The sequence below is a fragment of the Mesocricetus auratus genome, unplaced genomic scaffold (genome assembly GCF_017639785.1).
Source record: "Mesocricetus auratus isolate SY011 unplaced genomic scaffold, BCM_Maur_2.0 Super-Scaffold_100676, whole genome shotgun sequence".
In the NCBI taxonomy this organism is placed as follows: Eukaryota; Metazoa; Chordata; class Mammalia; order Rodentia; family Cricetidae; genus Mesocricetus; species Mesocricetus auratus.
The window spans coordinates 40,489,723-40,517,059 of NW_024429266.1; the positions used below are offsets into that span (position 1 = coordinate 40,489,723).

A 27,337-nucleotide genomic window follows, 5' to 3' on the forward strand; every position below is an offset into this window, starting at 1 on the left:
AGATGCTTTATATGAAGCATTTCAGATGGAGTCAGGGACACATCCTGTGCTACTAAATAGTGGCTGTCAATATATTTTTTCCACTAGGAGAAGTAGTATGATTATGATACAATCATTCAGAAAATGCAAGATTCAGTGTTCAAGCAATTCCTCCAGGCAGCTATTTCTTACTTACAAAAGGGTTAGATCCTTTATCATGTAAGTTAAATTTTGACATGCAAAATTTGCATCAGATAATGATGCTCACTTAACACACAGGGGGAACCTTTCTCTCAGCTAATCTGGGTCTCCTTACTCCTGCACAATACATGGAAGCTAGTGTATGGAATCTCACGTGTGGAATCTCTCTTCTAGGCTCCTTTCTTCGGGTTCCCTTGTAATTATTTCCCCCTCTGTGGATGACACTGCCAGTTATGAATGCACTGTGACGAGTGACGCCGGAGAGGACAAGAGAACAGTGGATCTCACTGTCCAAGGTAGAACCAGCTTGAAAGTAGATAGAATGACGCATACTGCTGTCTTTTCGCCACGCAGCAGTTCTATACTTACTTGACACTGAGCATCAGGAAGAAGGGGGACAAAATGGCTTCGGGAATGAATACGTAAGCAGTGGAATGGAAAAGTGCGGTTTTCTCTTGTTGCTGTTTTAGTTCCTCCCGCCATAGCTGATGAGCCTACGGATTTCCTGGTAACCAGACAGGCCCCAGCAGTCATGACCTGCACTGCTTCTGGAGTTCCAGTTCCCACAATTCACTGGACCAAAAATGGCATAAGACTGCTTCCTAGAGGCGACGGTTATCGGATTCTGTCCTCAGGTAACAAAAGCATGTTCTCCCAATTGTAGTAGTTAGCGACGGCAGCCTATTGTTGCAGCATAATGAAAATGAAAAAGAAAAAAAACTTTATTCCTAAAATGCAGTTATGATAAGAAGGGGAAGTAGATTTTAAAAGGGGGAGCTTAGAAATGAAAAATAACATAATATCTAAAACTGATCTTATAAGCATGGTCACATGTACACTAAACTGCAGACTCAGCAAATTCTCTCCTTACCTGAGAGTCACACTTTTTCCCCTGACCAAATAAAATGTTTATTTAAAAACCATGTAGTGCCAAAGATAGGATTCCACTATCTTGAGACTATCTGACTAAAATCAGCTCCTTTTTCATAAGGTTCATATAACTTAGCAAGAAATTTTGGGTACTAAATACTGAAATTTACTTTTTGACAACTGCAATAGCCATAATTTGTACAATGTGTAGTACTGAGGGGAAATTGACTTAACTGAATGATTTCAGGAGTGCGTGTATTGTTCTAAGAGAATTTGTGTGTTTCTTGAATGGGAAATAATAGGACATTCACTCTCAGCATATAGCTTCGGTTTTAAGGGAGAGTATTTTGGCTATCTCAGGTAGATAAGTAGATTTGTTAAAATTCCGTCATAAAACAGAAGGTGGTTACGCCAGTGTAATCACAAAGTTCTGAGTTAGAAACCAGTGCAGAAGTTTCTTGGGATGATAAGTAGAGTTGTCATAAAGTCGGCAGCTCCATCCAGGGTCTCTGTTCAAGGCCTGTGAAATCCTGTCTGCACACAGACTCCATTAGAGATGCTCATACAGTCATCCACAATAGCTGAGAGGGAGAGCCATTCAGATGCCCATCAGCTGGTGAACAGATACACAAAAGTGGTATTGTCCACAAACAGGAAACCTATTTGGCTGCAAAGAAAGGGACGCAATACTGCACTTGCTAAAATGAATGAATCTCAAAAACATGCTCGCAGTGAAATTAGTCAGTACCAAAAGCAAAAGGCCAGGGTGTGTGATTCCCTCTGGACAAAACACTTAGAAAAGGCAAACCTATAGGGGCAGCAGGTGGGTGGGTGTGGCCCAGAGTTGGGTTTGGAAGCTGGGAGTGGCCACAAATAGACGCTAGTCTTTTGAAAGATTTCGAAAATCAGGTTGCTTTATCATTAATTAACTCTGCAAATATTAGACCAAAAAAACTCATTAAATGGTATACTTTAAGGCCTTTCTGATAAAGTGTGTATCAATAAAGCTATTACTAATTAAGTACCTGTTGATGACTTCAGAAAACATGAGAAAGATGTAACTTACTGAATTAGGAAAATAAAGATACTCTTTGTATTAAAAACTTTTTCTGTGGGAGACAGAGACAGGAAGACAGTAAGCTCTAGGTCAGTTTGGGTTACAGTTGAGGTTTCAAGATAGTCTGGGCTCTGAGGCAAGACCCTGTCACAAAAACAAACAAGAAAAAGAAAAGCACTTTTTTTTCCTGTAGGAGCAATAGAGATATTTGCTACCCAACTAAACCATGCAGGAAGATACACTTGCCTTGCTCGAAATGCAGCTGGCTCAGCACACCGGCATGTAACCCTTCGTGTCCAAGGTATGGAAAGCTGTTTGCTCAATAAAGTCTGGCTGGGCACATAGAGCTCTTCTCTAGCATGCGCAAAGCCTGGGACTTACCCCAAGCACCATCCACTAAGTGTTTGCTGCTCTTGGAGGTAGGAATAATATTTATTTGTGTTTTTCATTGTCACATGTATTTTTAAAAGATGGTATTATATCATAGTAATATCTTGGGAATATGTAAACTGGAACATATTATTCAATAGATGAAAATTACACATGGATGACAAACCCCACAAAACAAAAAATATGTTTCTTCTTTGGTTTTTGTGATCTCTTCCAACATTGAGTTTTCCATCAGAGTTCTTTTACTACAGCTGCTATATAGCAAGGTCTAAAGAACGTAAGAAGGCCAGTCATAGCTTTTCTCTTGTACAATCAACTCATTGATGTTTGGGGATTGTGGATTTAGCACATTGAAGCTCGTCACTGTAACAGGCTATTTTGTTTTATAATAAGCAATGTTACTCTTTTTGTTGGTCGGCTTTTGCAGAGCCTCCAGTCATTCAGCCCCAGCCAAGTGAACTGGATGTCATTCTAAACAACCCCATCTTACTTCCATGTGAAGCAGCAGGAACACCCAGTCCATTCATTACTTGGCAAAAGGAAGGCATCAATGTCATTGCCTCAGGTACCTACCATGATTTCAATGGAGATCCATGCGGCATACGTAGTGCTTTGTGGTTCAGAAATCTGTATGACTTTTTATAAAGTGAAAATAACATTTCTTTTCACTCTGTTTTTTGGCTATGGTGTAGGCAAAAGCCTTGCTGTTCTTCCTAACGGCAGCTTGCAGATCTCCAGAGCTGTTCGAGAGGATGCTGGCACTTACATGTGTGTGGCTCAGAACCCTGCTGGTACAGCCTTGGGCAAAATCAAGTTGAATGTACAAGGTACTTGAGTAATTCATACGCTTTGAATTCAAAGACATGTGTAATGATACATACTTCTTGTTCATATGTAATTATGCTTGCTCCTCCCCACAGCTAGCTTCACTCTTAGCTTGTAGTATACTATCTTTTCCCCTAGAACCTTCCTATAGAAGATGGTGGAACATGTTCTTTTCACATCGTGTGAGAAAACGAGGACCTCCATCCTATGAAACCCTACTTGATGGAAATCAGATAAATTGAGTGATTTTGTTAGGTCAGTTGTTAGGGTACTACTCTTTGAGGTAAGGAGTGAAGTAATAGATGAGCAATAAATAAAGACAAGCCATCTTGCTAAGTATCTATGTTGGTATGACCAGACAGTAGTGAGCAAGGAGTGGACAGAAAAGCATGAAGGAGAGTAGACCCAAACAGAGCCACTGATAAATGACCAGACACACTATCATGGGGTTGGCTGCCTTCTCTGCACAATGGGAAGGGTGCAGCCAGGAATCCGGTTTGGTGTGGACTAGACATTTTTGGGTGCTGTGTAGATGATGCCTTTGAGGACAGGGAAGAGTGGAGCTGTAGAAGTGGTTCTCTTTGTCTAGTTGAGGGACCACGGTCTGAGAGAGGGGGCCAAGCTTTGAGCTACAAGAGAGTTACGTGAGATTATGGATTACAGATGTCTTTGAAGGTGTAAAAGCCAAGACTGCTGATGCATTTGAAGATTAGAAGAAGAGGTTTGTGTTCGCTGAGCTTCAGGTTAGAGCTTGAAGGACTAGAAGTGCCATGAGGGAACACTAGGAGGAAGAAGCCATGGTTTCTGCTGAATCACCTTGAACGTAGGAAACTTTTAAAAATCTTGATGCAAATATCAGCTGGAGCATTGACTGTGTATTAGAGTTCAGGGCAGGTGTGTAGTGTAAGATAAAAGCTTGCATACAGTCAGTGTTAAATCCAGAGAGTAGATGTGGTTCCCTGAGGAGAGAGCAGGGGCAGAGAAGAAGGCTAAGGACAAAGTCCTGGCACAGTGCATAGCTTTGAACTCTGATAATGGAGACTACACAGGGGAGGCAGAGGAAACCTGGTTGGAGGACGGAGGACAATAATGTTTAAGAAGAGAGTCGTTTGGGATGCACTGTAGTCACAAATAACTAGGAGTCAAAATCGTTCTTTAGTTTCAGCAACATTGTGGTCATAAAAATGAAGCTTCAGATTTGAATTTTCTTCACTAAGTGGCTCAAATGGCTGAACAATGAAGAGACGAAGACACATTAAATATCAGATAGTATCTAATCATTCCATAAACAGAGAGAGGTAACTGTAGACATCGGAGGCTCAGGAGATTCTGGATAGGGTTGTCCTTGCAAATAGAGTGTGCTATGGGAAGCACACATTCAACCAGGTGACGCTAGGTGCTATACGTAATCTTAGGACTGACATTCGTAAGTATTTTGAGTCTTTTTATGGTGAATGGCTTAAGTCTTATTAGAGAATCCTAATGGGGTTACTGAAATGGGAAAAATGTCTATATAGTTGTTTTCTGGAATCCATTTGTCTGTGCATTCATTTGTAAATACTGTGTTGGGGCATCATGATAAGCTCTCTGGTAAATGCACGGGTGAAAATATCTTTGAGCATTGTAGTATTTCACAATGCCTGAAGGAGTCCATTTTAGAAGTTTAAATACCCAAAGTGAATCTAGAAAGTTTGTCTAAATACTTCTCTAGACCCTCATAACTCTCTGAAACACTGTTCTCATGAGACCCTTGCAAACACTCATGAATATATGTGTATCTCATTTAAAATCGACTACTGCTTACATTTGTTAATGTATAAAGACCTGTTTTCTGAAATAAGCTCATGAATTTTAATATTCCAGACAAAACCAAACTACAGCGTTAGGTTCTGACAGTCTAGAAGATGTGGGGCTTTGTTTCCTTGAAATGTTACTTTATTGCAGCAGGGCTAAGGGAGGCGACCTCTACATTCAGTTTGTACCTTCTGTCATTTAGTTCCTCCAGCTATTAGTTCTCATCAGAAGGAGTATGTTGTTGCTGTGGACAAACCTGTCTCTCTGCTGTGTGAGGCAGAGGGCTTCCCAACCCCTGACATTACCTGGCATAAAGATGGACACGCACTTACTGAATCCATCCGTCAGCGCATCCTGAACTCAGGCGCTCTGCAGATAGCATTTGCCCAGCCTGCTGACACTGGTCGGTACACATGCATGGCAGCTAATGCAGCGGGTTCCAGCAGCATGAGCACCACACTCACTGTCCATGGTAGGTTGTTGAACATGATTTCTTTCCATCTGCTGTGTCACTGTGGCAACAAGAAAAGATCACCGAGTGTGATGGGTGTCAGAGTCACAGTGCGTGTGGAGAAGTGTGCCTGTGTGCTTCACTTTCAAGTCTGTGTACCCAACTTGTGTTTGCTTATGTGGGCACACATCTGTGTGAGAGATGACATCAGCATGTCCAGGCAAATAAGTGTATGACTGACACCCCCTTCATACTGTGACTGTTGGGGTTGTCTGGCTTATGAGGTGACCATGTGCGTTCTGTGACTGTTGGAGTTGTGTGGCTTATGTGGTGACCATATGCGTTCTGTGGCTCTTCTGTTACACTTCTTGAAGCTTCAAGTCATTCTGGCTCAAAAATAATAAGCATATGACCTAGATAATCTATGCAGTTTGAACCTCATAAGAACTAAAGATTCATTTGATTCATTATTGTAAAATACTGCAACATTCATCTGTACATTTTTTCTTTTCTTTGTATTAAGATATATAACAAAATATCTAAAAATGAGCATTAATGAGCTGGAGAGATGACTCAGTCATTAAAAGCACCAGCTGCTCTTCTAGAGGACCCCAGTCCAATTCCCAGCACCCACATAGCAATTCAAAGAAGTCTGTGAAGCCAGTTCAGGGGATCCAATGCCTTCTTCTGGCCTCCATGGGCACTAAGCATAAATGTGATGTATAGACATACGTGCAGTCAAAATACTCTGTGTTCATAAAATAATCTTTAATGTATATTTTAAGAGTAAAGATAAATAAAAGCATTAAAATGTTAGTTGAATATTGTATATTTCAAGACTAATGATAGAATCTTTATTAGTGTAACTGGTAGAAAACAATAGCAAATTAAGCTTTCTCCAACTACTATTTTATGGAGTATCTTTTTTTTTTAATAAGTGGCTTTTGCTTTCTACTTTTTAAAAAATTTGTAAAATCTTTATTTTTCAAGAGAATCTGACTTTGTCTCAACTTCATAGCAAGAATGATTATTTCAAATAGAATTCTTTTTATTTAAATAAGTAATGCACTCAAGTTAAAAATAAAAAAAGTCGTTTGTGAGTTTTCCAAATAACCTTCTTGCTTTTAGTTAATCTATTGAACTAGTGTTTCTACATTTAATCTTTAAGCAAAAAAGTTGTTCAAGCAAAAAAAGTTGTTCTTTTCAAATATTTGTAAAACATTTTATCAAAATTGTCCATGTGTTAAGTAACAACAAAACCATTTATACGTTTTAAAAACACAAGCCTCAATACTTGTGCACCAAGGTATACAATAAGGGCAGACATTTTTTTGGTGAATCATTAAAACCAAAACTGCAGTCATAGGCAATTTAAAAACAAACAAAAACAAAAAAATTCTTCCAGCTAACAAGTAGGTTTGATATATGGTTTCTTTTTCAAATTATGTATAAACTATTTCTAAAATTAGGCATAGATATTAAAAGTATCATGTTTGGCCAATAGCTAATGTCACCTATAAGGTCATAGCCATAATTTTTTATTTCGAACAATTAAAAAACTGAAAGAAAGCTACTATGAGCAAGGTGTGGTAGCACTGGACTGAAATTTGAACATTTGACATAGATATTATGGCTTCCAGCTTGGCGTTTCTTCCCACCCTCCCTTTCTTTCAAATTTAGAAACAATCTTATTTTACATATCAATTCCTCCATTCCCTCTCCCTCCCACCCTCCCATCCCCCCCACTGATCCCTGCAACCCACCCACTCCCCAAGAATAGTAAGGCCTTCCATGGGGGATCCTCAAAGTCTATTACATCATTTGAGGGAGGGCATTGACCCTCCTCCGTGTATCTGGCCTGAGAGAGTTTTCCTCCATAGGGAACGGGCTCCCAAAGTCCATTTGAGCACTAGGGATAAATACTGGTTTTGCTGTTAGAGGTCCCATAGACTGCCCAGACCTCCTAACTGGCATCCACATTCCGAGGGCTTGGTTCAGTCCAATGTTGGTTGCCCAGGTTTACAACTGGGATCCCTGTGCTCTCACTAGGTCAGGTCAACTGTTTCTGTAGGTTTTTCCAGCAAGGTCTTGACCTCTTTGCTCATCCCTCCTCCCTCTCTGCAACTGGGTTCCAGAAGTTTGGCTCAGTGCTTAGCTGTGAGTGCCAGCTTCTGCTTCCATCAGCTACTGGATAAAGACTAGTAGCAATTAAGGTAGTCATCAATCTCATTATAGGGGAAGGGCACCAAAGGCAGCCTCTCTGCTACTGCCTAGATACTTAGTTTGCTCATCTTTGTGGATCTCTGAACATTTCCATAGTGCCAGATTTCTCTTTAAACCTATACTGACTCCATCTATTAAGGTATCTCTTTTCTGCTCTCCTCTATTCCTCCCGACTCAGTCTTCCTGTTCCCTCTTGTTGTCTCCCTTCTCTCCTTCTCTTTTTCCTATCTCTCTCCCCTCTCCCCCCATCCCATGCTCCCAATTTGCTCAGGAGATCTTGTCCCTTCCCCCCTTTTCCAGGGGACCATGTATGTCTCTCTTAGGGTCCTCCTTGTTTCCTAGCTTCTCTGGAGGTGTGGACTGTAGGCTGATACTCCTTTGCTCTGTCTAAAATCCATATATGAGCCAGTACATACTGTGTTTGTCTTTTTGTGACTGAGTTACCTCACTCAGGATGGTTTCTTCTAGTTCCATATATTTCCCTTGAATTTCAAGATTCTATTGTGGTTTTTTTCCACAGAGTAATACTCCATTGTGTAAATGTACCACGTTTTCTTTATCCATTTTTCAGTTGAGGGCCATCTAGGTTGCTTCCAGGTTCTGGATATTACAAATAATACTGCTATGAACATAGTTGAACAAATATTCTTTTTGTATGAATGTGCATCCTTTAGATATATGCCTAAGAGTGGAATTACTGGATTCTGAGGTAAACTGATTCCTATTTTCCTGAGGAACTGCCACACTGATTTCCAAAGTGGCTGTACAAGTTTGTACTCCCACCAGCAGTGGAGCAATGTTCCCCTTTATCCATGTCCTCTCCAGCATAGATTGTCACTGGTGTTTTGATATTTGCCATTCTGGCTGGTGTGAGATGGTATCTCAGAGTTGTTTTGATTTGCATTCCCCTGATAATTAAGGATGTTGAAAACTTTTTCAGGTGTCTCTCAGCCATTTTAGATTTCTCTTTTGAGAATTCTCTACTTTTCAATTGGATCCTTTAGTGTTTTGGAGACTTGCTTCTTGAGTTCTTTGTAAATTTTGGAGATCAACCCTCTGTCAGATGTGGGATTGGTAAAGATCTTTTCCCATTCTGTGGGCTGCCTTTGTGTCTTGTTGACTGTGTCCTTTTCCCTACAGAAGCTTCTCAGGCCAGCTTGGTGTTTCTGTGGGATTCCTGGGTGTGGGAATGGGTGGGGTTTTGATTCTCTTATTTCCTTTCCTTCTGTTTGTTTGTTTTGTCCAATTCCAATGTGTTAGTTTTGTTTTATCTTTATATTTTATTATCCCTTAGAACCCTGTTTGTTTTCTAATGAGAGATGGGAAAGGAGGTGGGAGCTACCTGGAAGGAGTAGAGGGAAGGGAAACTGCAATCAGGATATATTATGTGAGAAGAAAATCTATTTTCAATAAAAGGAGAGAGGACATGAAGTTTGGAGGGAGATGTGCTGGAAGGATTGGGGGAGGAGCTGTACAGGGGAAGAAGAATGGACCTGAGTATTATTATACATTGTATACATGTATGAAATTTTCAAAGAATAAATAGGAAATATTAGTTAAGAACTTGTTGCTTTCATACAACAATAGACTAATGTTTTTTGTTTTGTCATATTCCTAGCAAAGTCACCCTCACAGGGGTGTTTTATGTGTTGATTTTTAAAGTAAGCTTAATTATCTGGGTGACTGTCTTTAAATTCTTCATAGTACCTCCAAGGATCCAAAGTACAGAAGGACACTACACGGTCAATGAGAACTCCCAAGCTGTTCTCCCTTGTGTTGCTGATGGAATCCCCATGCCTGCAATTCACTGGGAGAAAGACAATGTTCTTATAGCCAACTTGTTAGGGAAATACATTGCCCAGCCATATGGAGAGCTCATCTTGGAAAATGTTGTGGTAAGTTTAATAGAAGTGAATACAGACAGGAGAGCCAAGTGATTAGTTCACCCCCTTCTTCTTCTTGGTTTAGCTCGGAAGCATTTCCTTTAATACTGAAAGGAAATACTACAAATTCAACATAAGACTAATTTCTCTTGCATTTTGTTTTATATGCTTGGAATTAGAAGTGTGTTTGATAAAAAAAAGCTAAAACCATTAAATGGCCTCCTCCTACATGGTTGTTTTACTTTTGTGGAAAAATTCTAAGTAGTCTCAGTGCTTTTAACTATGTGTCAGGAGGATGAGATAGAAGTCACTCCTGTGGATGTCAGAAGATGCCTTGCTCAGCCTAGATGCTCGAGGGGGTGGGAGGTGTGGCGTGGGGTGGGGGCTGTGGGTGGGGGTCCTGGGTTGATCCTGCCTTACCCTTTCAGAGGAGTGGATGGGGAGTGGGTTGAGGGGAGAGGGAAGAGGGGGGAAACTGTGGTTGATATGTAAAATGAATAAAAAATAAAATATATATAATATTTTAATTAGAAAAAAAGAAAAATGCCAAAAAATGTCTTTCTCTATGTAGATTTCTAAATAACCCTTTCTAGTAATTGATTTAAAAATGGAAACTCTATGGAGCTATGCAAATTAGATGTTTAATGGTCTCAGGCATCCTGTTTGAGGTCTGTGGAACATTTGCCATCAAGCAGAAATAGCTTGATTTCCAATGTGACTGTACTTAAGAAATCTGCTTTTGGATGCAATTACTCTTCTAGAACTTGAGGGAAAAATGTTTAAAAACTGGGAAACAGTGTCTCAGTTGCATTTAAAGGATCCCATCGATAAGGTACCTTGTACAGAACACATGGGAGTCTTGAGTAATATGTAGAATTCCTTTTATAAATGATATATTTGAACATATGCTTTACTATTATATTTCCATAAAAACCAGATTTTTAACTTAAGTTGTCACAACCTGGACAGTTAGTGGTATGTGCTACATTTTCATTGAAAACAAATGTATGCAACCAAACTTAAATTGTTTCTATACTGAATGGTGATAAATTTTATATTTCCAATTCTTTGGTGCTTCAGGTATAAAAATATCATAGTATTTTAGACCAGGGTAAAAAATCAGTAATATATACACAATCTCAGTGCATTCAGACAAATCCAACCAACTCATCTCCTATTTATTAACCACATTCTCTTTGAGAAACTGGGTTTATTTCGGTCCTGAGAAACATCAAAAACCTTAAGTGAGAATTAGCCAGGTGTTTTTGAGGAACTGGCAGGCAGTAAAAGCAAAGAAAGAGCATGAGAAAAGGAATGAGAGAAAAAATGTAGGCCACACCAGGTACCATCATGGAGATAATAAAACAAGGATTCTTCCTACTCGTAGTGGACATCAGAATTCCTTTCAGGTTTCAGCAAGGGAATGGTATTATTCCTCTATGTTTCTAAAGAACTAGACTCAGTTGTTGTCTTGGTCAGAGTTACTGTTGCTGTGATAAAACACTGTGACCAAAACACACTGGGGAGGAAAGGGTTTATTAGGCTTTTGCTTCCACATCACAGTCCATCACTGAAGGAAGTCAGGACAGGAACTCAAATAGGGCAGGATCCTGGAGGTAGGAGCTGATGGAGAGGGTACTGCTTACTGGCTTCCTCATCATAGCTTGCTCAAACTGTTTTCATATAGAACCCAAGACCACAAGCCCAGGGGTAGCACCACTACAAGAGGCTCATCCCTACCCCAATCAATCCCTGCTCTACTCTGGATCTTATATAACATTTCCCAATGGATGCTCCCTCCAGAGGACTCTAGCTTGTGTCTAGTTGACATAAAGCTAGCCAACACAATCATGATAATGAGAAGGAACAGTAGGGATGGATGCAAGGTTAGAAGCAGAAATATGTAGGGGAGAGGGTCCGAAATCAGATGACAGAACTCATTTCTGAATGTTAGCAGAGTGAGAAGCTGGGGTTCTGCATTTGCCTTGAAGTCAGCACATTGTGAGAGATTTTTGTTGGTGTTGGAGAAGGTGAAAGCAAAGGCGGTCTCAAATGCATGAGTCCAACAGTCTGAGCAATGGAGAAGCTAACACAGGCATCAGTGAAAATGTGGGTGGCTGTGAGTGGCAAGAAAAGAAGCAATGCCATCCCGCTGGCCTAGCCCGTTGTCAACCCGCTGGCCTAGCCCGTTGTACCTGCGGCCATCAGATATCACCTAGTTATCCAAGCAGAAAACAGAACAGGTTCGCTGTTACTAGAATTTTGAAATAAATCTGGGTTTGAGACGCTGAAAATCATCAGCATTTAAGTGACATTTAAGGCCATGATATAAAATGAGATCCTCAAGGGTCTGTGTGCAGAAAGAGACTAAAAGAGGACGAAATACTGAGTCCCTCACAAGTCAGCAAGAAGACACTGATGTTCAGGGGAAACCCCAGCAATGGATAGAGAAAGAGCAAGCAGAGTGTTCACTGGGAAGCTATCAGAGTGATAGCCAAGTGCAGACAGTCAAGTTCAGTACTGCCCGTGTGTCAAGTACGGCACGTGATGAAGGTGACCATAGGACTTAGCAAGGGAGACTCCAGCATTACATGGAACATTGGCCTTCATCCCACCACGTCCTCCGATGGTTTGGGTCTCTGATCAAATTACCCAGAAGGCCCGCTCTGTTGTCAAGATGCCAAAAGGCTTTGGGGTTCTTTGTCCTTTAGTACAGTGCAGAGCAACAGACCCTGTGGTGTTTTCTCAGATCTTATGGAATACTTGTTCTAGTTCTGTATAGTATGGGGTTTATGTTTAAATGCATACATTTTGAATTATAGCATGCAAAATATCACTTGATGCTTTATGCTTAACAATGGAAATTTAAATTGTCATTATGTAAGCATGCCCCTTGGAGGAACAAGTGCTGGAATTTTGGGTGGGAAGTTGTAATCTATTAACACTTGGGAAACTTTTTTTTTATTTAGCTGGAGGACTCTGGCACCTACACATGTGTTGCCAACAATGCTGCTGGTGAAGACACACACGCTGTAACGCTGACTGTTCATTCCCTTCCTACTTTTACTGAACTTCCTGGAGACCTGTCATTAAATAAAGGAGAACAGTTACGGCTAAGTTGTAAAGCCACTGGCATCCCATTGCCCAAACTAACATGGACCTTCAACAACAATATTATTCCAGGTTGGTGAATTAATTCTTCATATTTCAATGTGTGCATCCATTCCACAGTGTGGCCCAGACTCTCTGTCCTCCTGGAGGCCGTTGGGGGATTACGGGTACAGAGTTGACTCTTTTCTGTAAAATGACTGGGAATTGTAGATCACCTGCAATCCCTACACTTGAGAGATGGGAGGAGGGAAATCAGGAATTCAAAGGACATCTTCAACTACTTGGTGAGCTGGAGGCCAGCCTGTGCTATGAGAGATGTCATCACTAAATAAAGCAAATAAATAGAACCAAAAACACACACTGTTCATTCTTTTGAAAGGATAAGTGGATCACAAAACTATCCATTCTATAAGCACAACTTTTGACAGTAGCACAACCCTGGCCCCAAAAGGAGAGAGTATTGTATCTTAGGCATCTAAACTTACTTCTGATGGACCCCTTGCATTGCTCATCAATGGGTTGAAGGGCTGCTGCTAGGCACTTGCAAATTCACTTATCTCATAGAACACAGTGCTTCTCATCGGGGGAATAAACCTCTGAAAAGAAGAGGTTAATCGACACAAGTGTCTAGCCCTGTGTATTCTGAGTGTTAAGTTAGTGCCTAGCCCCAGAGCATGCATTACTGGAAGACACATGTCTATTTACTTACACGGGGTTTTTTTGAGATTATAATATAATTACATCATTTCCTCCCTCCCTCTCCTCCCTCCAAACCCTCCCTTATACCTCGTCTTGTTCTCTTTCAAATTTGTGGCTTTCTTTTCGGTGTTGTTACATGCATACACTTGTTTGATGTCATCAAAGACATTATCAATATTGAGTGCAAAGATAGTATCAGGAATGAGTGGTTGCCCTGTTCTCAGAGTTCTGACTTACATCTACCAAGTGCCCTGCTAGAGAAGCACTAACAGCTTGAGATTTCTCTGTCATACTGAGTTATGTGAATGGCTGAAATCCATTAATTATATCATCTCAGCAATAACATACTGTACCTTAACAAAGAAAGACAGTGTCTAAAAATCAGAACTCTTTCTACTGGCAAGTACCAATTCTGGTATTTACATTTTTAAACTAATTCTCCACCTAGTACAGTTGAATGAGTTCTTTAAAAATAAGTGAGAGAATGCATACAAAGTAGCCATACATAGTCAGGTGGCAGCTTATTTAATATGGGTTGTTTTAAAGATTAGCATGCTCATATTAAGTTCCCGTTCAAATATTATAGCTGCTTTGTAAATATTTACGTCCTCAGCATTTATGATTTATGGGGAAGTTTAAGCTATTTTAGATTTGATCATGATGTTGTTATTACCTACCAGGGATATATTTTCATGATGTCCCTACAACCTGCCAAGTCAGTTGAGTTACAACTGAAGAGGTGTGCCCATCATTGATGTAAATTGTTTGGGAAGAAAACTGATGGTGAGATAGATGGAATGGAAAATGCCATATTTTTGAAGGAAAGGTTTCTGAAACTCAGAGCCATCGCGAGCAACCTTTAAGCAACAGGCTGAGATGAAAGGACCACTTTAAAATACTTCTGAGAGATGTTTGTTTTCATTCTCTTTTCCTGTTCCGTGGGCTGTTTGGGTTCTTCAAATGAGTGACTATAGACATAGTAAATAGCTCAAGGGAGGCTCTGTGGTAAGGGCTCTCTTGTCCAGTTACGGTTCAATTGCTGACTTGCTCATAAATCTAACCTGAAAAATATTATGCTGCTGTGACATTTTCCTAGGTCACTGAGAGGCATCTGTGTTGTTTCCTAATCTGTTTCCTCAGCCCACTTTGACAGTGTCAATGGACACAGTGAACTTGTTATTGAAAAGGTGTCAACAGAGGACTCAGGCACTTACGTGTGTACAGCAGAGAACAGTGTTGGCTTTGTGAAAGCGATTGGATTTGTTTATGTGAAAGGTAGGTAGAAAGTATTCCATGTTCCCTATGTGATTTATTCATAATGAGAGTTTGTTTCCTCACTATGAAGTATTACAACATGACTGCTATTCCAATGTCACAAACATGTATAGATTTGTGAGAAAAGTAAAAATAACAAGGGGTTTCAACTCAAAGGCAGAAAGGGGTTGGAGAGATGGATACGGGGATAGAGAGTTTGCGCTTCAAGCACTGGAGTGTGAGCTTGGATGCCCAGAACCCGTATGAAACACAAGTAGATGTGTCAGCCACCCACAAGCCCAGCACACAGGAGACAGACAAGAGATCCAGAGGGAAGCTGGCTAGATAGTCTATCTAGCCGGGATTGGTGAGTTCCAGGTTAAGAAAAAGATTCTGCATCAACAAATAAAATGGTGACTGAATGAGGAAGACATCAATTTTAGGCTAGCACACACACACAACCACAAGAGCTCCTTCACACATATGTTCACATACACACACATGCACAGCACACACACACACACACACACATACACACAGTAAGAAAAAGGTAAATAAAGAGGTTACTGACATGAAGTGGGGTAGTCCCAGTATGAGGACTGAAATTGGCGATATTGCCTGGCGTTTAAATACAATGATAGTTTAGAAAACCCATGATGTTTTGAAGTGGTTTTCCCCTTGTTGCTAAGCTCTATGTCTATGTGGATGAAATCTCACACAGAAACTCAGAACCAGCTTTTCCTTCCCGCCTGACTTATGGTATTTCCCAGAGCCTCCAGTCTTCAAAGGTGATTACCCCTCTAACTGGATTGAACCACTTGGTGGCAATGCAATCCTAAACTGCGAGGTGAGAGGAGACCCTGCCCCAACTATCCAGTGGAGCCGAAAGGGGGCGGACATAGAAACTAGCCACAGAATCCGACAACTGGGTAATGGTTCCTTGGCCATCTACGGTACCGTGGTAAGTCTCATGGGAGTTGTTGACACCATCTACATTGCTATGCCTCGTGTCAGTGCCCTTCGTAGATGGGAAAAATTTCTTCTACACTCCTCTGCAAATCGTGAAATCTAAGTTAGTGTATCCCTTCTTTTAATTTGTTTATTAAATTTAAATATTTTAAATGTATATTCTATCTGGTATATATGAACAAAAATGTACCTAGTAATAGTATAGCATGAGATGTTTCAATTTGTGTACACTGTGAGGAGTTTTAATTAAATTAAACATTTGGCAGATGTTATGATGGAGACCTTCAAACTCCTTTCTTCGGTTACCTTACTGTGCAGTAAAACACCAGAATCTTTCACATTTCCTAACCGTAACGGAGTACCCATTCACCACTGTTTTTTCATCCCTCCCTCCTCCTCACTCCCCCAGCCTCTAGTACCCAACATTGTACTCTCAACTTGACATATTCCCTCTGTGAGTATGATCACACAGTACTTGTTTTTCTGTACCTGATATTTGCCACTTATCATAATGATCTCCAGGTCCATCTGTCTTGTCACAAATAACAGGATTATAGCCTTTATTATGGATGAACAGTGTTCCATTGAATGAATGTATAACAGTATTTCATCCAGCAACTAAATTCATTTGAAACTATGAAACGATAATATAAATTGATACTGTTACTCTTTCAAATAAGTATAGGCAATAAGATAATTTTTGTTGCTTTTTCACTAATCATTGATGTATTATTTAATATTAGTAGATAAGCTTTTCAACTCTATTTTAGAACAAGAAGATCAAAATGTATAAACATAAGTAAATTATAGGCTAAATTTCATCAGGAAACTAATAAATATACAAGACTGATAGTGATACATCTAAATATTTCTTAACTAGAATACAAACATTTCATTAACTCACACCTGATGAGCCCTCTAAGATGTTTTCAATTCAAATAACAATTAAAATACATCATTACCTAATCCAGGGGGGCCTTTCTTGGGCTTTATTTTCCTTATGTTTAAATGTTAACTGATGTTGGTTAATACTTCAGTTTTAAGATTTTTTTCCTCGCCGGGTGGTGGTGGCGCACGCCTTTAATCCCAGCACTCGGGAGGCAGAGACAGGCGGATCTCTGTGAGTTCGAGGCTAGGCTGGACCAACAGCCTCCAAAACAATACAGAGAAACCCTGTCTCGTAAAACCAAAAAAAAAAAAAAAAAAGATTTTTTTTTCCTCATTTTAATTTATGTCATATTAAGTCTCAGTTTTCTTCATTGGTGCCTTTTCCTTCTACACAACTATTTCTATTTCTCAAACTTCCAAGACTACTCGAATACCATTGTTAATGTTGCTGCAAAGTCTTTTAATTATACAACTTCTTAGTCCTAAATATGTAGCCTCAGTCCTGACTTCCAAGTCCCATTTTCAGCTGCCTACTAGAAACCTCCATATGTATAGTACACTGACACTTAAAGTTAAGCACATATATTGTACTGTAAATAAGTAAAATCATGTAGTACATGTTTTCTGTGTCATATATGTATAACTTTATGAATGTCTGTAATTTATTATTACAAGTAAATTCATTTTTCACTTTCCTTAATCTCAAACTCCCTAGGAATCCATCTTGATACATTTTCAAAAACAACAGTTAGAAAGAACTTGGTATAGGTTAATTTGTACTGGCTGGTTTAATGGATTTAAGATGGCCATAATCATAGCATTTGCATTTTTCTTTCATAATTTTAAAAAGGTGGTTATAAAATGATGCTATTTTAACTTTGATTTCCTGGGACTCAATGTTATATGAAAATTTTAATTTTGGAATTTCTTTTTTGTTCCCCCATTTCTCTTCTTCCTCTCATTTTTCAACCTAGCTATGAGCTTAGACATAGGTGAAGTTGTCTATTTCCATTAAAATGCTTTCCCATAGCTGAAATTCCAAATGAACTGTCTCACTAAAAAGTGGCAAGCCCCGCAGACCCCTGTTCTCATAAACACGCTTATTCCCATAGAATGAAGATGCTGGTGACTACACATGCGTAGCTGCCAATGAGGCCGGGGTGGTGGAGCGCAGCATGAGCCTGACTCTGCAAAGTAAGCTGTTCCGTCAATCTCCAGCTACAACACAGCAGGAGTGTTGCCTAATGGGGAAGGGCCATTTCCTTTAAACTTGCAGCATGTTCTTGAACAATAACTTTCACATTGTGTCTAGTTTTCTTTCCTGATGACAACCGAGCAATGCTCATGAGCCATAACACCAGTATACTTCTGTAGAATCCTTTCCCGCTCTTATCTGACACCCACAGTTTATAGTCACAGTGTCCGTGGTGGCAAACTCTTTGACAATAGTTCCTGGTGGCCAACCCTTTGACAACAGCGAGTGCCCTCTGTGGCTCACCAAACTCTTGTCCCATGCTTACAAAGAGCTCATTTTATGTGCTTTTAAAATATGTACTAAATATATTATTAGAGGAAAATTCTATTTTCAATAAAAGGAAATATATGCATTAAAAAATAATACTCAGGGGGGCTTCCGGGTAGATCAGCAGTCTTCTTCCATGAAATAGCTGTGTATTCTAAGTGGGATTCTTTACTCTTCGTGGAGCCCCTCAGTAAATGCCACCAGCAATCAGAGCTTCCAAAATGAGAGAAACATGGCAGTTTCTGCTGACCCAGGTCAAGAAAAAGCGTCATCAGATCAGCTAACATACAAATCCTGATGGTGGATCCTTCTAACATAAAAAGGCTAAAAATATTATTAACATTAAGATCTGTTGGGGAAGTCTTATGCCAATAAAGCACTGTCTGGCCAATACGGAATCTAGATAGGAGGGACTAGGAGTCCAGGAGGACTCTGGGAAGGAGAAACACAAGAGAGTTCGAGATGTAACGCCATGGGGTAGGAGCCCGGAACTATTCTCCGGTAAGAGACATACTTAGATTAACAATTATGGGGTAATTACTTAAGTCAGAGCTAGCCAGTAAGAAACAAGCAAGGCCAACAGCTTCATAATTAATATAGCCTCCTGTGTGTTTATTTGGGACTGATGCAGCTCTAGAACCAGACTGGCGGGAAGGCTTCTCTCAAAGAAAAAGCTTCTCTTAACAAAGATCAAAGCACAGAGCAGTGTTTTCATTCAGATAAAACATTTTCGTTTGATTGATGATGATGTAAATGTTGTGCTTTATTTGACCATGAAATATGTACACACATAATTTTATATTTATATTACATTATACCTTTGTAGACATCAAAAATGTCCACAGTATCTGAATTAAGATTCTAAGTTTTCTTGGTCATGGTATCATGAGCAGACAAGCTTCTTTAATAACTTTATTGACATTTAGTGTGAATGAATTTGCCTTATTTGGCATAAGTTTGAAAATGCATGTTATTGGAATATGAGGAAGTAAATGAAAGCAGTGGATGTGAACACTGATAGAAAGGTGAGTTGGTGGTATGGTTCTACGTGGTACATGTGGTTCTGTATGGTACATAGAGAATAGCAAGGTGCCATGGGACAGTAGCTGAGACAACAGAGCTACGGAAAGGAAGTGGCTGTTCTCAAAGACATGTCAGTAATGTGTTATAAAACACTACCTTGTAAGTGTTGACAATAAAATGTGTTTGCTTCCAGATCTGTCCTGAAGTATCTAACACTCCTTCTCCTGTCACTGAGCAAGTCAGCCCCCTTCCAGTTCAGCCTCACCATCTGATCATCCCATGGTTCTCCTTTTCCACAATGTTCTTGCTGCCCTCCACCCACTTGTTCAACTGCAAAGGCAGCTGAGATTTGATGGGGGAAGGAAAGCACAGGTTTTAGCAGGCACTGAACACTTTGTGAACTACCACCCCACTCCCTGGGTCAAGCATCCTTCCTAGTCATAGAAAAGTCAAGTCTATATCCATGTCATCAAGATACCTCACCAAGTGGAGGGATCTTCTGCCCGCTGAAACACTGAAACGATCATCCCCAATCTTGAAAATGCGGTTCAAGATCTTCCCCAGGAAAGCCTCTCTTGAGTTAATTTTACCCATGTAGAACGATACAGAGATAAACATCCTTCTAGCAGCTACATTCAACTCCTTTTACATCTGGTCCTTTACAGGAGTTTGACTTGGGTTTGCTGTTCCTGCCCAGATACTGACAGCCTCTCCCTCCTCCTGAAACTCCTTCCTTTCATTGCTAGGATTCCTGTTTCTTCTCCTGTGATTCCTCAGTGGTCAGTTCTTTGTATCATTTGTAAACCCGCCTTTTGCCTATCTCTTGGTGCCTCATATTCTTTCTGTGTCTCATTATCTTTTTACCATGCCGCATTCTCTTTTGAATCAATCTCATCCAATTATGAAAGACAGCTCCACTTTCCTTGCCAACATCTCAATTTTGAGATTTCTGTGTGGATGTATCTGAATACTCCTGCCATCTAGGCCTGTCTATGTGAGTGTCCCATAGATACCTCAATGTCAATGTCCTAAAAATAAAGTACAAATCACCACCCACTCCCTACTGCCTCCCATCAGATCTCATTTTCCATTTGTATGTTATTGAATTATCCAAGCACAAACCTTATTGCCAAACTCAAAATCCACACTCACCATTTCTTTTGTTTAGCCCATACAACTCAATATCAAAGCCCTATCGTTTTTTTTAAAAATCAAGTCACCACATATTGTAAGATAGAATATTAATCTATCCCCTAACAGATAAGAGCCACTGCCTAATTTCCTTACAGGTCCTCCTTTCATCACTCTTGAGCCAGTGGAAACTGTTGTGGATGCTGGTGGCAGAGTCCTATTGGACTGTCAAGCAACGGGTGAACCTCAGCCAGTCATCACATGGTCCCGCCAAGGGCACCCCATCCCCGTGGATAACCGACTTACCATGCTGTCCAACAGCTCCTTATACATCACTGCTGCTCGAAAGGAAGATACCTCTGAATATGAATGTGTGGCCCGAAACGTGATGGGTTCTGTCCTTGTCAGAGTGCCTGTCATAGTCCAAGGTGAAGCAGTACCCAAGACAGCTCAGATTCCTCATCTCCTTCTAGCTTATCAACTAATGAGTTAAAACAACACAGCTTAGAGTCTTCAAAGGCCTTGCTAGTCATTCATACTCCTAAAGCATATTTTCATCCAAAATTAAGCAAAAATTTTCAGAACATGATGTATATGATATGTAAACATATGCATCTGTATATATAAAGGGTAAACAATATGCAAGCTTTTTTGTCTCTTATTTTTCCCATAGCCATGACCACATGTATCAGCAGAGGACTAGAGAGGGAATTTAATTGAGTTATTATCTTATTTCTAGATATTAATTTTACCCCCTAAAGAAAAGCTTCTATAGCAATCACACGCAACTCTACACCCAGCGTATAACTACAATGAAATTAGACTTAGAAGTTTTCACTTGCAAACCTGAGACAGCATGCAATGTTTTATTTGCAGTGCATGGTGGGTTTTCACCATGGTCTGCCTGGAAGTCCTGCAGTGTCACCTGTGGAAAAGGCATCCAAAAGAGGAGTCGACTGTGCAACAACCCACTTCCAGCCAATGGTGGAAAACCATGCCAAGGGTCAGATTCAGAAACACGACACTGTCAAAACAAGTTGTGTCCAGGTATACTTATGCAAGTAATTAGTAGACTCAGACACCTGTTTCCTGCCTTTGGGCTGACCCCAGGTTATTGCTGGCTATTTGAATTTACCTGATGATGTAACGGTTTCACCTTCCTGTAGTGGATGGTCACTGGTCAGAATGGAGTTTCTGGGAAGAATGCACAAGAAGCTGTGGACATGGCAACCAAACCAGGACCAGAACTTGCAGTAATCCATCAGCTCAGCATGGTGGGCGGCCATGTGAGGGGCATGCTGTGGAAATCATCATGTGCAACATTAGGCCTTGCCCAGGTGAGGACCCAATAGTGCCACCAGCCAAGCTTATGTACATTAAATCCTATCCTGGAGTTAAGATCCTTTGTTCCTTCATTGGGAAAAGATATTACGGCTTCTGGCTTCAGGAATATGCTCACTGTCTGTGTTCTTTTCCATGAAGAACCTTATGATAATGTGACTGTGTTGCAGGAAAGTATCTCCCTTCACAAAACAGGGAAGTAGTTCTGACTTGGTGTATTTTTAATCATGCACAGAAACTGAAGTATATACTAACTCACAAATTAGAAGGATTCTGGGGACTTCAGGTGCCATCTAGTTCTTACGGATGGTTCTTCCTGCCACCCTGATCCCACAGCTGCATCAGCCCCAGAGACTTAATATTAATGATGAAACTGTTGGCCACTAGTTAGGGATTCTTATTGGCTAGCTTTGTCTTAATTACTAACCAATAACTACTAATCTATGTATTTCTACATGGTCTTATCTTACTGGAGAACACCTGACTCCTGACTGAAGAACACAGTCTCTCTTCCCAGGCTCACACTGATAACTCTGCCCATGCCTATACCTCCCATAATTCTCATTTCCTACTCCCTCCTATCCTCATGCCTCATTGACTACAGTGCTTTATTCATCAACCAATAAGAGAAACATATACAGAAGGACAACCCCATCATCTAGTCATCCTTTTTCAAGTGGGAAAATGAGCTGAGAGGAGTTAAATGCTTTCCAGGAAGGTTGCTAAAGGCGAGGAGTATGCTTGCAGCTTCCTGTTTACCATCTTACTCATCTACCTTGCCAATGAGTACCATACCAGATGCCTGGTACTCCTGTTGTTGCTGGCATCATATTTCATGTCTCTTTCAGATTCAAGTGAGAGAGTCCAACTTAAGTAAACAGAGAATTCTTTTTTCAGGTATAGATGATTGCAAGGTTTTGCTCAATGCTTCTACTGATGTGTTTCCATCTGTGATCTCCACTGATCTGCTCTTCGGCTTAATTCTCCATTAAATTCTTCCCATGTGTGGAAAGAATGACCACAGGCAACTAATGATTCGCAGTGGCCTTGTAATCTCAGACCTCAGAGGGAAAAATTTCCTTTCTCTGAGATTCATTTTAGCTTTTCAGAAATAACTGTGTTTGAGTTTAATTTTGTCAAATGTTTTTGTCTTAACACAACTAAATCTAGGAGGTGGGCACTCTGATGGCAGCTTGGATGATGTGATCATATAGGTAGTCAAGAGGTACTTGGTCAAGAGGTTCTTGTTGTGAACCTCTTAGGAAAGACCATTTAGAAGAGAGGAAGGACTAGTCAGAACTCATTCATTCAATCTAGTCTCTAGACAGTGTTTATTATGTACTCTCATTTGAAGATATTTGAATTTCTAAGCACTTGATTGGATGTACTATGAAATATTCTATTGAGTATGAAAAGACTATTAAGTAGAGAGTAATTTTTAACATTGATAAGTATACTGAATAAACTCAATAGAGAGCATTGGTGGAGCAAAACTGAGAAAGAAAAATCAAAAAAGATAAAGATCTCTCAAAATGAGACAGTCAATGAATTGTGTATTGTATCTTGTTGTTGTGGGTCACCCTACTCGGACACCCCTTGGGGGAGGGAGTGAGAAGTTGCAGCACCAATGACTCAGGCACCAAGAGTCAATGAGTAGCAGTGCATGCTGCAGACTCTGTTTATTCAGGAAGTTAGGCCTGCCTTTATACCCCTTCCCAAGGTTCCATTAGCTCAGGTGGCTGACTCTATGGTGTTATCCTTTCCTCACTAGTGTCTCTGAGTAAGACGTCTCTCCTGTGTTTCTGGGTGGTTTGGTTCAGGGAGGAAGTGTTTCTGGGTGGCTTGGTTCAGGGAGGAAGTGCCTGCTGCGCGCACACACACACACAGCCTGTCCTGGGCAGAGTGATTGCAGCTTAGGTAGGCTGGCCTCAGTTTCTCCTACACCTTGTTATGAACATGAAAAAAATTAGAAAATAATAGGAATTTATAATTCATTCGCTAACAAAGGCTGCACAGTTAGTAAAGGAAATTGAATATTTAAACCCGGGCTGTTGTGGTTGTGGTTCCCAAGCCTATTGTCGTGGATATGGGATATTTACCAAAAGTTTGGTTTTATTTCTATTGTATTTCAAAAACAAAGTTCTGATCTGCGCATGGTTAAGCATGCCTGTAATCTTCCCAAAATATAAACAGACAGGCAGACAAACAAAGCCCCCTGCCCTGAAGTCTTTAACATAAGGAAAAAAAATCAAGTGCCTGCTTTAGTCTCTAAAGTAGTGATATTATTTTAAAGAAAAAATAAATATAAACACCTAATTAGAGAATTTGTATGCCATTGTCAGCTTAGGAAGTTATATAATGAAAGTCTGAAGGATGTTTATAACTGTGTTAAAATAAATGTCAGCCTTTCTCTCCATGATTGGTATCTATTTGTTAACTATTATTTAGCCCACTGTTTTATTGATTTACTATTTGATGGGGAGGCTTTCCTTATTCCACAGTCCATAAACAAATTGAATTTAACTACTGTTTAGCATGCTGTTAGTAGTATCCTTGAGACAGATAATGAATGAGAGCATGTCTCTTCTCAACGGAGTGCTTAATGATGCTACCCTAGTGGGTAGATGCCAATCATGGAGGCAGTAGGACACCACAAAAAGTAGCAGGTGCTACTATTTCCCCATAAAGTGTGTATGTGTGGGGATGCTTTACAACTAGATTAACATTGTATCAGCCTTTTACCCACTAGTGCTGGCATCCATTTGATTATTTCTTGCATCTGTTACTCATATGTTTCTCATAAAATACTGATTTTTTGTTGTATCTTGTACAGCAATTATTATTTTTATTGCAAATAACTTTTGTTTATTATTTCTTTATTGACTTATATCAATATGGACTCATTATTTGGTAGTGTAATGACTCAAGTATAATTCAGGGGTTTTTAATACACCATTAATTTATCTATTGTTATGCTCAAAATATCCTGGATTTGGTTTCAGAAGATGCAGTGCACCCTAAGTATTGAAACTTAATACACAGAAGCCAAGCTGCTGGCCCAGGACTGCACAGCCCATAAGGGCAGAGCACCCTCTGGCCCCAATCTTCTCTAGAGTGGCTACTACTAGCCCAGGCCTATGCGGCTCTTCACAGAGCTTCCACCTATTACAACAATTGCACTTACTGCATTTTGAATTCTTCTTTATCAATTCCTCTCTATTTATGGGGTTTTCTTGTCAATTGATTTGGCTATTTAGGAGATTTCTGGTATCTTCCAAACATCACGTATAACAAGCATTCTTCCTGCCAGCCTGGTCCCAGAGCAGTGTCAACCCCAAATAACACACAGAGACTCCATTAGTTACAATGCTGTTGGCCAATGTGCAGGACTTCTCATTGGCTAGTTCTGTCTTAAGTATTAACCCATGACTGCTAATATGTATTTCCATAAGGTCTTATCTTACCAAAGATGCACCTCATGTGTCCTCTCTTCCCTTGGTCACATGGCAACTCTCCACTCTTGACTATATTTCCAAGAATCCTCCTCGACTCCTAGTACCACCTATCTTGCTTCCCTATTGGCCAACAGGTGTTTTAATTATCAACCAATAAGACAACATATGCACAGAAGGACTTCCCCCATCAATCATGATTTTGTATGCTTTCTCCAGTTTGCATTATCTTCTTTCTCTTGTTTAGTTTATATCTCTATATAAAAGAAGTTTTCAATTCTGCTCCATTTTATGTCATAAAAGTCTATCTCGGTTAGGGTCTATTTGTGAATTAAGTATAAAAAGTCAAAACATTTTCAAAGAGAGTTACAAATCTGTATTTGTGTAGAGTGGAAAAAAGACAGGCATTACATAAATAAATGCCAGTCAACCCTAGCCTCTGTTAATAATGCATATTTATATTGTCAGAGATTTGCATTTTAGTCAATGTACATCCTTGAAATTAAACTGTTGGGCAGGAGAGATGGCTCAGCAGTTAAGAGCACTGACTGTTCTTCCAGGTCCTAAGTTCAATTCCCAGCAACTACAGGCTTACAATCACCTGTAATGAGAGCTGGTGCCATCTAGAACACTGTATACATACTAAATCAATAAATCTTATTTTTTTGAGACAGGGTTTTTCTGTATTGCTTTGGAGCCTGTCCTGGAACTTACTCTGTAGACCAGACTGGCCTCAAACTCACAGAGATCCGCCTGCCTCTGCCTCCCGAGTGCTGGGATTAAAGGTGTGCGCCACCAGTGCCCAGCAGTAAATAAATCTTTTTAAAAAAGAAATTAGACTGTATTAAAGTCACTGGGCCTGCAGAAAATCTAAAGTGATGCAGTCGATATGTGAAGACTGTGAACATTACAGTCTCAGCAACGTTGCCTCAAATGCTCCCTCCCAGCTCCTTAGGGTTAGTCAAATATTATCTTAGAACAAACTCTTGTTGGGTACAATAAGTTCATGTGATTGCATTTGCCTCTGTCTATAAAGCAAGAGAATAAGTAGTCACCTTAATCAGGGATCAACTGATTATGAGAAAATGTAAGATACTTTAATATTTCCTTTAAAATCAGAAAAATGATAATCTCATTGATTTTAATATTGCCGTTTCTTAGAAGTTGTGTTGAGAATACTTAGATACAAATCTTAACCCCACTTTTGGTTCATATCTTGGTAAAGCTAGTGAGCAAAGAAGCATATTTCATAAGCACTGTATCTAGAAAGCTCTTTGAGGAAAATATGGCCTGATACTGACTCTTGCTTAAGGGAAGCCATAGTGCTGATTCTCAGCCCACGCACCTGGTAGGAAGTGGTTGACTCTTCCAGTCCTGTGGTCTGATGCTGTAATGTGTTAGCTACCAAAAGGAAGTCCTTAATTGCGCTCCTTGGAAACTACTGGTCAGTTTTGCTTCTGTTGTTTAGCAAGTAGGTGAGTGTGTTATTCAGAATTTCTAATTCATGAACATTATGTAATGGAGAAAACTGTTCAAAGACTTAGACCTGCACAAACCACCCTGTTGTCAAATCCAGGAACATGCCTAAGCCGGAAACCAGGCCACAATTAGAGATGTACTCTTACAGTCTTGGGTCCAAAATAGCATTGTTGAAAATTTCTTGTTAGCCACAGCATACTCGATCTGTTAGACAGACTTGATTAGAAGGTTCTGGTCCCTGCCACTCTCCCTAGAGTATGAAATGTGCACAAATGCTTAGTTAGCTAGGGCTTGAACACTCAGGTTCTGTTTACATATGCTTGATTAAATTTCATTCTAATAAATTGGCCCCCTTTGTACAATTGTAAGCATTTATTTTGGCATACATTTGGCCTCCTGAATGTCCCTGAACACAATTCCCTCTGAAAACCAAACATACAAAAAGGAGAACACATTAGTTATATTTCTTTTGGTTCAGTTTTAGTTATTTTAGATTGTTTGATATTTTTAACTAACTTTGGAGTTAATTTATTTGCATAATTTTGTTTTTTAAATAAATGTGGTCCTGTGGCTTGAAGCTGCTTCTGTTGTTTGTAGTTCATGGAGTGTGGAGTGTTTGGCAGCCTTGGGGTGCATGCAGCAAAAGTTGTGGAAAGGGCAGTCAGACAAGAACAAGACTTTGCAATAACCCACCACCATCATTTGGTGGGGCCTACTGCAGTGGAGCAGAAACCCAGATGCAAGTCTGCAATGAGAGACACTGTCCAGGTGAGAAAGTAGAGTTAGCACACTAAT

General features: G+C 40.0%; 1 protein-coding gene and 1 long non-coding RNA gene across 3 annotated transcripts in view; one reads left to right on the forward strand and one right to left on the reverse strand.

Annotated features, from left to right (window-relative positions):
- The window catches only part of Hmcn1 (hemicentin 1), a 423,434-nt gene that overhangs the window by 361,811 nt on the left and 34,286 nt on the right, over positions 1-27,337 (forward strand). Inside the window, 15 exon segments of the mRNA XM_040738098.1 lie at positions 355-476; positions 651-815; positions 2,301-2,408; positions 2,925-3,062; positions 3,190-3,324; positions 5,319-5,588; positions 9,495-9,685; positions 12,643-12,856; positions 14,624-14,758; positions 15,508-15,698; positions 17,707-17,788; positions 20,429-20,698; positions 21,147-21,317; positions 21,437-21,607; positions 27,140-27,310. Coding sequence (XP_040594032.1) covers positions 355-476; positions 651-815; positions 2,301-2,408; positions 2,925-3,062; positions 3,190-3,324; positions 5,319-5,588; positions 9,495-9,685; positions 12,643-12,856; positions 14,624-14,758; positions 15,508-15,698; positions 17,707-17,788; positions 20,429-20,698; positions 21,147-21,317; positions 21,437-21,607; positions 27,140-27,310 — 2,534 coding nt within the window.
- LOC121136796 overlaps positions 1-27,337 on the reverse strand; it is a 42,783-nt gene that overhangs the window by 1,904 nt on the left and 13,542 nt on the right. The window contains exons 2-4 of one of the 2 annotated variants that reach the window (XR_005873934.1): positions 21,406-21,568; positions 5,449-5,628; positions 550-861 (exon numbers count right to left, since the gene is read on the reverse strand). This is a non-coding gene — a long non-coding RNA (uncharacterized LOC121136796). Of the gene's footprint in view, positions 1-549; positions 862-5,421; positions 5,629-21,405; positions 21,569-27,337 lie in introns of both variants that reach the window. The other variant, XR_005873935.1, reaches the window with a different exon arrangement.